At 26.0% G+C, this 14,197-nt stretch overlaps 4 protein-coding genes and 1 long non-coding RNA gene across 6 annotated transcripts; 1 reads left to right on the top strand and 4 right to left on the bottom strand.

Moving 5' to 3' along the window:
• Positions 1-731: 731 nt before the first annotated feature.
• LOC107996761 (odorant receptor 4-like) lies at positions 732-3,424 on the bottom strand. Its single transcript, XM_017054962.2, has 4 exons — positions 2,172-3,424; positions 1,958-2,057; positions 1,158-1,424; positions 732-1,064 (listed from the first exon to the last, which is right to left on the bottom strand). Exons 1-4 carry the CDS (start codon positions 2,963-2,965, stop codon positions 1,008-1,010), a joined length of 1,218 nt encoding a protein of 405 aa, XP_016910451.2. The 5' UTR covers positions 2,966-3,424; the 3' UTR covers positions 732-1,007.
• A 607-nt stretch (positions 3,425-4,031) lies between these two features.
• On the bottom strand, positions 4,032-7,117 carry LOC107996632 (odorant receptor 4-like). Its single transcript, XM_017054796.3, has 4 exons — positions 6,067-7,117; positions 5,859-5,958; positions 5,003-5,269; positions 4,032-4,911 (listed from the first exon to the last, which is right to left on the bottom strand). The coding sequence occupies exons 1-4, from the start codon at positions 6,861-6,863 to the stop codon at positions 4,855-4,857; spliced, it is 1,221 nt and encodes a 406-aa protein (XP_016910285.3). The 5' UTR covers positions 6,864-7,117; the 3' UTR covers positions 4,032-4,854.
• Positions 6,194-11,470, top strand: LOC114577386 (uncharacterized). The gene is made up of 3 exons (XR_009828824.1): positions 6,194-6,331; positions 7,804-8,111; positions 11,349-11,470. It is a non-coding gene; the product is annotated as an uncharacterized LOC114577386 (long non-coding RNA).
• On the bottom strand, positions 8,258-10,590 carry LOC133665667 (odorant receptor 4-like). 2 transcript variants are annotated; one of them, XM_062071054.1, is made up of 4 exons: positions 9,389-10,525; positions 9,177-9,276; positions 8,481-8,747; positions 8,258-8,397 (listed from the first exon to the last, which is right to left on the bottom strand). In XM_062071054.1, exons 1-4 carry the CDS (start codon positions 10,186-10,188, stop codon positions 8,341-8,343), a joined length of 1,224 nt encoding a protein of 407 aa, XP_061927038.1. In that variant the 5' UTR covers positions 10,189-10,525; the 3' UTR covers positions 8,258-8,340. The 2 variants fall into 2 exon arrangements, with proteins under 2 accessions (XP_061927038.1, XP_061927037.1); XM_062071053.1 differs by having other exon boundaries at positions 8,277-8,747; positions 9,389-10,590.
• Positions 11,442-14,171, bottom strand: LOC107996745 (odorant receptor 4-like). Its single transcript, XM_017054934.3, has 4 exons — positions 12,881-14,171; positions 12,673-12,772; positions 11,886-12,152; positions 11,442-11,794 (listed from the first exon to the last, which is right to left on the bottom strand). Exons 1-4 carry the CDS (start codon positions 13,672-13,674, stop codon positions 11,738-11,740), a joined length of 1,218 nt encoding a protein of 405 aa, XP_016910423.1. The 5' UTR covers positions 13,675-14,171; the 3' UTR covers positions 11,442-11,737.
• Between the last annotated feature and the right edge of the window lie 26 nt (positions 14,172-14,197).

Raw genomic sequence — 14,197 nt, 5'->3', positions numbered from 1 at the left:
TAAAAATTTATTTAAACATACTTTGTGCGAGTAGAAACTTATAATTTGAGATAAAAAATTAAATATTTATGTAAATAATGTAAAGAATTTATATGTAAATAATATTCTAATATATTATTTAGCTATTGTTCACATATCTTTATATTTTTATCTTTCTTCAGTCCATCAACAGTTTTTCGCAACTTCGTCATAAAAATTCAAAATTGTCTATATTTCTTCATAACAAAAACGATCATATTGCAAGGATTTAATAATGGCAGATATCATCATTGAACTAAGCATTGCATCAATTGTAAGAAGGAAGGATTTGATTTTGTTATTGATTTCTCCGTGGCAAAGAATAATAATGTAAATGAATCTAGCGGAGATAAAACTAGCGCAGTTGATGTAACTTTAAATATATGTGAGTATTTATTTCAGTAATTTTTTATAATTGATAATCTGGAATAGAACAATGTATGTGCATTAAAAATAAATTATACTTGTATAAATTATTTTTTATATTCGCACACAGAACCATGATATGTGCTAGTTGTCAGATAAAATCATTCTAGAAAATATTGAAAATGTGAAAATATTAATTTTTTATTTAATATTTATTCCGGGTCTATTTTTTTTTGGAAAATCATGATGTTATGTCTAAATTAGATCTTAAGGAAGAAAGATGATATGTAAAGATAAGTATATCATTATTGTGCTTTAAGCGTTCAATTAAATGTAAAATACACAAATAAAAAAAATTTTTGATGTTTTTTTGCATTTAAGTATATGTAGAAATGTGGAGTACATATGATTATATTATAAAATTGTGATTTTCTGAAAAATGTGACATATATCTGATTATTATAGATATAAAAAATATTTTTTACTATACACTTTCACTTGAATGTAATTATTAATATGTTTCATTTTTAATATACATATTATATATATATCTATAAATATTTATAACATGTTTCTAAATATATATTTGATACATTTTTTTATGTGCTCAATATATGTGCACATTACAATATTGTCACTTGGCGTAGTATATTTAAATATGCAAAAATAGTTTTAATTATCTGAAATTTTAAATATATTTGAATGAATATTGTGAAGAGAATCAATGATTTTTTGTCTTTTGAAAGAAAGAAAGTTGAAAGAAACAAACATACATTACTAAATGTGATCACTGACATATCAATTATTTTTCCGGCAGTCATTTTATATTCTATACCAGATCGTGTAATAATCATAATCAGATTAAGAATATCTTTATCAGGTAATCGATACCAATTTGTCATGTAAACCATGTTACCAATTTCTTTACATTTTTCAGTTAGTACTTCACTGATATAACATATTAAAAACATGCTTAAAGTTATATTTATTATTGTAAAACTATATGCAGTAAGGGCTCTAATATCACGTCCTGACCATTCCTACAAAAAATGAATATTTTTAAGTTTATTCATCACTCATTTTGTTTATATTATTTCTTAAATTTTTTTATTGAGTAAATTTTATAAAATTTGCAAAAAATCTCAATTATATAAAATTATTATTATAAATTATAATTATTTATAGAATTTACATACAATAAGTCATACAATAAAAATTTACATTCAATTAATTACTTTCAATTTCTTTGGAATAACTGTAATAATGTTTTAATGTTACAGAAATGGAAGAAAAGGAAAGGTGACTCTTATTGAAATTGAAAACAGAATAATTGTTTTAAAAAGAATGAATTTGTCAAAAAAATTAAGCATGAATTTATGTATTAAATCAATATCTTAAAACCATTTTATTATTTCTTTATATAATATCGAAATTTGCGGATCATATGTTGAGGTATGAATAAATTCATCATGCGAATTCATCAAACAAAATATTTTTAACATAGAAATAGATTAAATTAATGATTCTAAAAACAAAGTCCTCAATGAATAAATTTAATTTAGAAAATACATACCACAAGAATGCAATAGCTAAGCATGCATATAGTTAATACATTCTTGAACATTTCCATGAAGCATATTGGACTTAATAGATGTTCAGTACGTTCTAGGAAACTTCACAATTAATACGTAATTAGAAAAAATTCTCTCAAAAGGAATAAATAGATACATCTCAAAGGAGTAGAAATAGAAATAGAAATTAGAAATAGAAATTACAACAAATGTTACCTTAGAATTCTTAAATGATGTTCAATGATTACACTTATTTCATTAACGTGCACATTCTTATTTTTTTGTGACCGATTTACAAATTCTTCGATCCACATAACCATTATAGTTAACTGACCAGTAGCGTGGCATGCAAATACTGTAGCAAGACTGAAAGCGATTATAACAGTAGCAGTCATAATGCATGCTGTCAGATATTGAAAACCAAGAACAATACCGTGCCCTAGATTAGTATCAATCGGAATTTTATAGGTTGGAAATGGTAAGACGTGTATTTCCATACTTTCGTTGCCGATTTTGATTGTCTGTTTGAAAACTCCAAATACGGTGCAGTAAGAAATAGTACTAACTTGCATGAAGCTCCCAATACAACCAGAAATGATGCGACCAATTTTTGCGTTTTTAAACATTACTTGCCGATCATTTGTCCTTGTGATAGTTTCCCAATCGGCTTCTATATGCTCTATACAATAACGTATATCGTCTTTAAGAAACAATAATATTGCATAATTAAGCCCTCCGCCAACACAATAACTTATAGGACCAATCATTTTTAGTTTTGATATGACATCTTCTTTCACGAGCATGAAGTGTAACAAGCTTGGTATTGTAACGAATAAAGCGATGATCATACAGAAAAAAATTAGAATCCTTGTCATTATCTTTTCGAATTTTGATGTGGTAGATGAAAGTGGCCATACGCCTATTGTTTTTGAGAGCCATCTATTCACTTGTATGCTATACTCGTTAAGACTGCCAAATTTCTTTTGAATCGCGATAATATCGTCCGCCATCTCTCCTCAACGAAGTTACAGAAACGACTGAATAGTACATATGTACGATGCCTTACAAATGATATGCATCGATCAATATATATATTCCGTTACCATGACTATTGACGATGGTTAATCTATGTATTTACGTTTCAGTTCGTGCAGTAGTTGCACGTGATGCGCACTCGATGACACTCGGAGTGATAGAAATTAAATTAAATATCTTTGCAGAATGATAAAATTCGTGAAAATATTCGTAAATCTTTTTTAAAAGTAAAACGTTATTTTGAAATATGATGTGTGATATATAATATTAGTCGAGAAATTAATGAATGAAAATATGTATGCATATAATCATTTTTTTCAATTTTGAAAAATTTTTATGGCTATGTCATGAAATACATAATAATGGTATGAGGACCTTCAAATATGTTATAGATAATTTTAATGATTTATAAGAAAATAATAAATTGGGATATGGATAAAGATGTTATGCAATGTTATAATAAATGAAATAATCAATGAAAAGACGAATCTCTAAAAACTGTAAAAAATATCTAAAGATAATTTTACGAATTTTCCATCGTTCACTTTTAGATGAATTCGAAATTATAGATATCAATATCAAATTGAATGCTTTCTTTTTGTGTAGATACTTAATCCATTACTTGATTGAATTTTAATTCTATTTTTTATTTCTGATAATATAAAAACAAATAATTTTGTAAAAATATAAAATATAATTTCGATAAAATTGCATTAAGAGTATGAAGATATCGAATATAAAGAATAGCAATAGATTGACTTTTTATAATTTTTTTAATTGTTTTACTTTGTATCCATTTTTAAAGAATTGAGAATGAAACATAACAATTTCAATCACCATATTTATCTTATTTTTTCTTTTTATATTTATCTTCATATTATTTAATTAAATAGATAATACTTCAAAAATCATCTAAAAATTTATTGAAACATATCTCGTTTAGAAACTTTATGATTTGAGATAAAAAATTCAATATTTATGTAAATAATATAAAGAATTTTTATGTAACAATATTCTAGTATTCAGATATTATTCATGTATCATTATTTTTGTCTCTTTTCAGTTCATCAACAATTTTTTACAACTTCATAAGAATTCAAAATTGTCTATATCTTTGCGCAAAAAATTTTTCATCAAATTGCAAGTATTCAATGATGACAGATCATCATTGAACCAAGCATTGCATCAATTGCAAAATTTTGAAGAAGGGACTAGATCGAGAAATCCACGGTAGATAAAAGACTTAGGATTTTGTTATCGATTTCATTGTTTTGTGCAAAGATGCATAATATAAATGAATCTTGCGGGATATTACGTAAAAGCAGCACAGCTGATATAACTTTAAATTTATGTAAGTATTTCAAATTTTTTATAATTAATAATATGAATTGGACAATGTGTGTTCAAAAGAAAATAAACTGTACGTTTTCGAATATGATATCGGCAAATGATTTCGAAATGTGCTAATGTTAAATTAAAATTATTAATATTTTATTTTATTATTTTTTCTAAGCTTATTTTTTTGGAGAATTATAATGCAATATATTTTAAAACACATCTTAAGAAAGAAAGATAATTGATTTGTAATATAATACGATTGTCACTATTATGATTTTAAGCATTTATTTCAATGAAGCAATTATTTTGAAATTTTTTTGCATTCAAATATATGCTGTACATGTAACTCTATTATAAAATTATAATTCATGATTTTTTAAAAGATGTGACATACATTCAATCATTATAGATATAAAAAATAGTTTTTATACTTTCAATTTTAATTGAATATTATTATTAATGTGCAATATTTGTTTTGAAATATATATTCAATATATTTTTTTTATATGCTTAATACATGTGCACTTTACAATATTGTCATTTGGCGTAATATATTTAAATATGCAAAAATAGTTTTTACTAGCTGAAATTTTAAATATATTTATATGAATATTTTCGAGAATCAATGATTGTTTAAAATTTTTTTCTTTAAAAATTGGAAGAAATAAACATACATTACCAAATGTGATCACCGACATATCAATTATTTTTCCGGCAGTCATTTTGTATTCTACACTAGATCGTGTAATAATCATAATCAGATTAAGAATATCTTTATCAGATAATCGATACCAATTTGTCATGTAGACCATGTTACCAATTTCCTTACATTTTTCAGTTAATACTTCACCGATATAACATATTAAAAATGTGCTTAAAGTTATATTCATTACTGAAAAAGTGTATGCACTGAGAGCTTTAATATCACGTCCAGACCATTCCTACGAAAAAATGAATATTTTCAATTCCATTTATTATTTATTGTTTATTTATATTATATTATTTCTTACAATTTTTTATTGCTTAAATTAATATAAATCTTCATTATTATAAATATATTGTAAATAAATAATATATTATTATAAATATGAAAATATAAATAAATATTAATAAATATAAAAAAATTTATTTATTATAGAAATTATGTATAATAAGATCCTTGTGAATAATTTTTAATTATCTTGAAATAAGTAGGCAAAATGCTTTACTTTCCCTACTTGAAACATATCTTAATATTACAGAAATAGAAAAAATAAATCTTATTGAAATTGAATATAGAGTAATTTATTAAAAGCAATGAATTTGATAAAAAGATTAAGGACAAATTTATGTATTAAGTAAATATTGTAAAAATATTTTCATATTTTTTTACATAAATTTGTAGATCATCTATTATGATGCGTATGAATTCTTCATGCAAATTCTTCATGCAAATTCTTCATGCAAAATGTTTTTAACAGAAGTATATTAAATTAATGATGTTAAAAACGAAGTCCTCAATGAATATGTGTAAATTCGAAAACTACGTACCACGAGAATGCAATAGCTAAGCATGCATATACTTAATATATTCTTGAACATTTCCATGAAGCATATTGGACTCAATAGATGTTCAGTACGTCCTAAGAAACTTCACATTATGTTATTAAAGTTATTAGAGAAATTTTTCACAGATAGGTACAAATAGATAGATAAAAGGAGTTAACAATAGAAACAGAAATTAATAAAAAAATGTTACCTTAGAATTCTTAAATGATGTTCGATGATCACGCTTATTTCATTAACTCGCATATTTTTATTTTCTTCTTGTGGCCGATTTACAAATTCTTTAACCCATGTAACCATTATAGTTAACTGACCAGCAGCGTGGCATGCAAATACAGTAGCAAGGCTGAAAGCGATAATAACGGTAGCAGTCATAATGCATCCTGTCAGAAATTGAAAACCAAGAACGATACTGTGCTCTAGATTAGTATCAACTGGAATTTTGTAGGTTGGAAAAGGTAAGACGTGTATTTCCATACTTTCGTTGCCGATTTTGATTTTCTGTTTGAGAACTCCAAATACGATGCCGAAACAAAGTGTACTAACTTGCATGAAGCTCGCGATGCAACCGGAAATGATGCGACCAATTTTTGCGTTTTTAAACATTACTTGCCGATCATTTGTCCTTGTGATAGTTTCCCAATCGGCTTCTATATGCTCAATACAATAACGTATATCATCTTTAAGAAACAATAATATTGCGTAATTAAGCCCTCCGCCAATACAATAACTTATAGGACCAATCATTTTCAATTTTGTAATAATATCCTCTTTAACAAAAATAAAATGTAACACGCTTGATGTTATGATGAATAGCGCGATGATCCAACAGAGAAGAATTAAAATCTTGGTCATTATCTTTTCGAATTTCGAAGTGGACGATGGAAGTGGCCATACGCCTATCGTTTTCGAAAGCCATCTGTTCAGTTGTATGTTGTATTCGTTCAGACTGCCAAACTTTTTCTGAATTGCGGTAATGTCATCCGCCATCGTCTTTCCTCAATGAAGTTGCAGAAACGACTGAATGGTATACATATGATGTACAGATGATATGCGTCGATCGATATGTATACCCTGTTGCCATAATAATGCCTGTTGGCAACGGTTAATCCGTATGTTTACGTTTCAGTTCGTTGACAATACTGACATGTGTTGTACAATGTGCAATCTATTGATAAAGATTAAGTTAGATGTCTTAGTTGAATGCAAAAATTCATAAAAAAGATATTTTTTCGTAGTTGAAGTATGATTTTAAAATATGTTATGTATTTGTGAATGAGCTGTAATGAAAAATAAATAAATATACTTTTTTTTTATTAATCATAATAGTGTTTAAGTTCTATATCACATTGACAATTATGTTCTTTGTTTCTTTTCAATATAGAGATAATTTTCAATACAGAAAAAAGTCAATTTGAGTTTTTGGTTTTAAATTATCTTGAAATGCATAATATATCAGGATTATTATTGTTCATTTTGAAATTTATATGTTATGTTAAAGTGTAATATTAAAATATAAATATAATTTTTAAAATAAGTAAATATTTGAAATAATAATTATTTTGATAAATTTCATGGTACAAATAGATTCGAATATACTTAAAATGATTGCAACATCTGTAACAGAGAATAATAAAATAGAATATTAATTATATAATGTGACATAATAAATAGATAGATGAATTTTAATAGATGAATCTGATCTACCACTCACGTTACAAAAGCTGAAATTCCACGAGTTTTTCGTTTATCATTTTATCATAAATGAATAATGAGATATAATTGTTGAAAGTTGTTATTCATAAGCATAATATGATATTCCTGTAAATCTATGCAATCTATACATTCTTTAAATTAGTATATGTAAATGATGTTCCAAAATATCATCTAGCCATTGTTCATTTTGTACATTTTTGTTGTCTATTTCTAGCCCATCGACCAGTCTCCGTCATAAAAATTTGGAATTGTATACATACAACATGCAAAGACAGTGACCAAACAATACGCATCTACAGTGATGTAATATATTACAAATTCAGCCAAGCATTGCAATTACAAAACTTTGAAAAACGGAATAATTTGTGGATTGAAAAATCTATTAATAAATAAGAGAGGCCTGGGATTTTACGATCTTGTTAATTATTTCTGCGTTTCACATTAAGAGGCTATTACATAATTGTATAGAAAAATCTTATAGAATACACGAAATCAGCATAGTTGATATAACTTTAAACTTATGTAAGTATTTATTTCAAATTGTTGATAGTTGATAATAAATTGAATAATATATGTGCAATGAAATTAAATTAATTTTATCATTTTAAAAGAAAAAAATAATGTTTATTTTTTCAAATTTATTCAAATTAATAATATTTAATATTTACTCTAAATTAATTAATAATATTTAATGTTTATTTTGAATATATATTAGATACATATTTTTTTATGTAATCAATATATGTGCAATTTAGGACATTGTTGTTTGACGTAATATATTTAAATATCCAAAAACAGTTTTTATTATCTAAAATTACAAATATATTCGTATGAATATATATGATAACTAATAATTTTTATTTCTTTCAAAATTGAAAAATATAAACGTACATTACCGAATGTTGTTACTGACATATCCATTATCTTTCCGGCAGTCATTTTATATTCTACACTAGATCGTGCAATAATCATAATCAAATTAAGAATATCTTTATCATGTAATTGATACCAATTTGTCATATACACCATATTACCAACTTCTTTACACTTCTCAGTTAGTATTTCACCAATATAACATATTAAAAACGTACTAAAAGTTAAATTCATTACTACAAAAGTATATGTACTGAGAATTCTAATATCATGTTCAGACCATTCCTACGAAAAAATGAGTGTTTTCAATTGGATTGATCATCTGTGTCATTCATATTACTTTCATGATTTTTTTATAACTTGAATTTGTGAGACTTATAAAAAATTATAATAAGTATATTAAAATAGGATTGATTTCGTTAATATCAATTATTTTAAAATAGATAATTACAATGTTTCATATCCTAACAAAAACATTAGATTTAATTCTAATTCAATGATAAATTTTAAAATTGTTAGAATCGAGATGAACCTTAATTTAAATCGAATAAAGAATGTTCTTATTTATTTAATAATAATAACGAAAATTGCATGGTTCTGATAAATAGCATAAATATGTGTTTAAATAAATTATTTTTGATATATACAAAACTATTTATTAAAATTGAAAATTAAGTATTTAATAAATATATTTAATTTTGAAAAATGGCATACCGCAAGAATGCAATAGCTAAACATGCATATACTCAATATATTCTTGAACATTTCCATGAAACATATTGGGCTCAATAGATGTTCAGCACGTTCTAAGAAACTTCACAATTAATATGTAATTAGAGATATTCTCTAGAGAAAGATAGAAAAAGATAGATAGATAGAAAGGAAAAGACAGAAGAAAGATAAAGAAACTATACAAAAAATGTTACCTTAGAATTCTCATATGATGTTCGATGATCACACTTATTTCATCAATACGTACATTCTTATTTTCTTCTTGTGGCCGGTTTATAAATTCTTCTATCCATGTAACCATTATAGTTAACTGACCAATAGTGTGACATGCGAATACTGTAGCAAGACTGAATGCGATAACAACGGTGGCACTCATAATGTATCCTGTCAGAAATTGTAAACCAAGGATAATACCGAATCCTGGATTAGTATCAACCGGAATTTTATAGGTTGGAGAGGGTAAAACGTGTATTTCCATGCTTTCGTTGCCGATTTTGATTGTTCGTTTGAAAACTCCCAATACCGTGCAGAAACTAACAGCACTAATTTGCACAAAGGCTGCGATGCAACAGGAAATAACGCGACCAATTTTTGCATTTTTAAACATTATTTGTCGATCCGCCGTTTTTGTGATCGCCTTCCAATCAACTTCCATATGCTCTATACAATAAAGTATATCGTCTTTACGATACAGCAACACGGCATAATTGAGCCCTCCGCCAAAGCAATAGCTTATAGGAGCTAGAGATTTTAATTTTGAAATGATATCTTCCTTCACGAGGGTGAAATGTAACAAGCTTGATATTGTGATGAATAGCGTGATAATCCAACAAAGAAATATAAGAATCTTTGTCATTATCTTTTCGAATTTTGAGGTAGAAGATGAAAATGGCCATACGCCTATTGTTTTCGAGAACCATTTGTTGAATTGTGTGCTATACTCGTTCAAATTGTCAAACTTTTTCTGAACCGCGGTAATGTCATCCGCCATCATGTTTCCTCTCTGAAGTCGGAGAAACGACTGAAGTATACATACGATGTCGTACAGATGATGTGTTTCGATCGATATGTATATTCCATAGCAATGCCATAACTATTGGCAACGGTTAATCCATGTGTTTACGTTTCATTTCATTGACGGTAGTTACACAATATGCACTCTATAGACTAATAGAAATTAAATTAGATGTCGTAACGGAACGAGAAAAATTCGTAAAAAAGATGTTTTTTATATGTGAAGTGTAATTTTGAAATATATGTGTTTGGATCTAATGTAGCTTAATGTGGCCTAAAAAAAAGGAGTTAGTGAATGGAAAATAAACAAATAAATATATTATTTTATTAATTATAATAAATTATCATTAATCATATTTAAATCGTATACTGTGTCCGTATAATACTGTATACCGTAAACCATATATATATTGACGATTTATTATGATTTTTATTTTTTTTAAATATAATTTTTAATATAAAAAATTTAACTTCAATTTTTGACTAATTCTTTAAATAATCTTGAATTGTATAATATATTAAAGTTAGTATTGGTTGATCTTAATTTGTTCTTTTCTGATAAAATTATCTAATATATTATATGAATATATTATATTATATAAACCAATTTTTATATAATTATTTAATTATGTAATTAAATGTGAATTCTACTTTTTTTCCAGATTATATAAAAAAAATATTTTTGTAGAAAAATAAAATATTCTGATAAAATTTGATCAATATGTAATATGAAAATGTTGAATCTAAATAGTGTGAGTAATGTACAATATATTAAAGTTTCACTTTGTTCCCATTTCTAAAAATTGAGAAACATTGTAATTATATTCTCTTATTACTTATTTATTTTAATATTATTATTTGATTTGAAGTAGATGATATTCCAAGAAGTATATATATTTTAACGTACATCCTACAAATTCAATAATATTTAGAAGCTCAAAGCAGATATAAAACTGAAAATTATTACTCGTAAATATAGTATGATATTACTATAAAAATGTACATAATTTATATTTTCTTTATTATAAGATATGGAAATGATGTTCCACTTAGCCATGGAACGTTTTCACATTCTTGCTTCCTTTCAACGCATAAATCAGTCTTTGTAACTTTGTAACAAAAATTGGAAACTGTTCACAGGCGTGCATAACAAAAATGGTGATCAAACAACAAGCATCTATAGTGTCGGAATATATTAAAAATCCAAGCATTGCATCAATTACACAATTTCTAAAGATAGAATGGTACGTCAATCGAAAAACTTTATAATAGAAAAGAAATGTCTGAGATCGGCATAGTTGATATAAATTTAGACTTATATAAGTATTCAAATTGTTAATGAATGAATATTTGATAATGAATGGGACAGATGTGTATACAATGAAATTAAATTAATCTTATCATTTTAAATAAAAAAAAAATAATGTTTATACTTTCAAATTTACTTGACTATAATAATATAATATGCAATATTTATTTTGAATATATATTAGATACATATTTTTTTATGTATTTAATACATGTGCAATTTATAACATCGTTACTTGACGTAATATATTTAAATATCCAAAAACTGTTTTTATTATCTGAAAGTAAAAATAAATTCTCATAAATATTTTCGAAATATTTGGGAGATCAATGATATATTTCTTTAAATATTGAAAGAAATAGACGCACATTACCAAACGTAATCACCGACATATCAAATATCTTTCCGGCAGTCATTTTGTATTCCACGTTAGATCGTATAATAATCATTATCAAATTGAGAATATCTTTCTTAGGTAATCGATACCAGTTTGTCATATAAACCATGTTACCAATTTCCTTACATCTTTCAGTTAATATTTCACCGATGTAACATATTAAAAATATGTTTAAAGTTATATTTATTATAGAAAAAATATATGTACTGAGGATCCTAATATTATGTTCAGACCATTCCTAATAAAAAAATGAATATTTTCAATTAGATTCTTCATTTGTTTCATTCATATTATTAATTTCATTTTTTTTATTGCTATTTTTTTATTGCTCGAATTTGTGAGACTTATAAAAAATCAAGACAATTATATTAGAATTAGGTTCACTTGTTTAATTGCAATTATTTTGGAATAGATAGTCAAAGTGTTCTTCATCCTTAGAAGAAAATTAAGTTTAATCGATAATAATGTATTTTGAAGTTGTAAAAATAGTAGAAATGAATCCTGTTTCATGTCAAATCGAATAGAGAATTGTCCTACTAAAATGTTAGATTTGACATAGAAATTTATATCTTAAATCAATATTTTTAAAATATATATGTTAATATTTTTGTTTATTAAATAATAATAATAATAATAATGAAATAATAATGAAATTTATATCAACATGTGTTTAGATAAGTTATTAACATAAACAAAAATTTATTGATCTTGAAAACGGAGTATTTAACAGATATATTTTAATTTGAAAAATGGCGTACCGCAAGAATGCAATAACTAAACAAGCATATAGTCAATATATTCTTGAACATTTCCATGAAGTATATTGGGCACAATAGGTGTTCAGCACGTTCTAGGAAACTTCACAATTAATATGTAATTAGAGATATTCTCTAGAGAAAGATAGAAATAGATACATAGACAGAAAGAGCCAGAAAAAACAGAATGAAATTACATAAAAAGTATTACCTTAGAATTCTTATATGATGTTCGATGATCACACTTATTTCATCAATGCGATTCTTATTTTCTTTCTGTGACCGATTTATAAATTCTTTGATCCATGTAATCATTATAGTTAACTGACCAGAAGCGTGGCATGCAAATATTGTAGCAAAGCTGAAAGCGCTAACAACGGTAGCGCTCGTAATGTATGCAGCCAGAAATTGAAAACCAAGTACGATATCATGTCCTGGATTAGTATCAACCGGAATTTTATAGGTTGGAGAGGGCAAAACGTATATTTCTATACTTTCGTTGCCAATTTTGATTGTTCGTTTGAAAACTCCCAATACGGTGCAGAAACAAATAGTACTAAATTGTAGGAAGCCCGCGACACAACCGGAAATTATACGTCCAATTTTTGCGTTTTTAAACATTACTTGCCGATTGTCTGTCCTTGTGATAGCTTTCCAATCGCTTTCTATATGATCTATACAATAGCGTATATCGTCTTTACGAAGCAACAACACTGCATAATTAAGCCCTCCGCCTAAAATATAGCTTATAGGAGCCAGAGTTTTTAATTTTGTGATGATATCTTCTTTCACGAAGACGAAATGTAATAAGCCTGATATGGTGTCAAATAGCGCGATAATCCAACAGAAAAAAATTAGAATCTTTGTCATTATCTTTTCGAATTTCGAAGTGGATGATGGAAGTGGCCATACGCCTATTGTTTTCGAGAACCATTTGTTTAATTGTATGCTGTATTCATTCAGACTACCAAACTTCTTTTGAATCGCGGAAATGTCGTCCGTCATCGTGTTTCCTCACTGAAATCGGAGAAACGACTGAAGTATACATACGATGTCGTACAGATGATGTGTTTCGATCGATATGTATATTCCATAGCAATGCCATAACTATTGGCAACGGTTAATCCATGTGTTTACGTTTCATTTCATTGACGGTAGTTACACAATATGCACTCTATAGACCAATAGAAATTAAATTAGATGTCGTAACGGAACGAGAAAAATTCGTAAAAAAGATCTTTTTTGTATGTGAAGTGTAATTTTGAAATATATGTGTTTGGATCTAATGTAGCTTAATGTGGCCTAAAAAAAAAGGAGTTAGTGAATGGAAAATAAACAAATAAATATACTATTATTTTATTAATTATAATAAATTATCATTAATCATATTTAAACTGTATACTGTATCCGTATGTATATTGTTTACTGTAAACCGTATATTGACGATTTATTATTTTTATTTTTTTTAAATATAATTATTAATATAAAAAAAGTTAACTTTAATTTTTGACTAATTCTTTAAATGATT

The sequence above is a fragment of the Apis cerana genome, linkage group LG2, assembly GCF_029169275.1.
Source record: "Apis cerana isolate GH-2021 linkage group LG2, AcerK_1.0, whole genome shotgun sequence".
Lineage (NCBI taxonomy): Eukaryota > Metazoa > Arthropoda > Insecta > Hymenoptera > Apidae > Apis > Apis cerana.
Note: the sequence above shows the minus strand (reverse complement) of the source record. Positions and strands in the feature narration are given on the sequence as shown.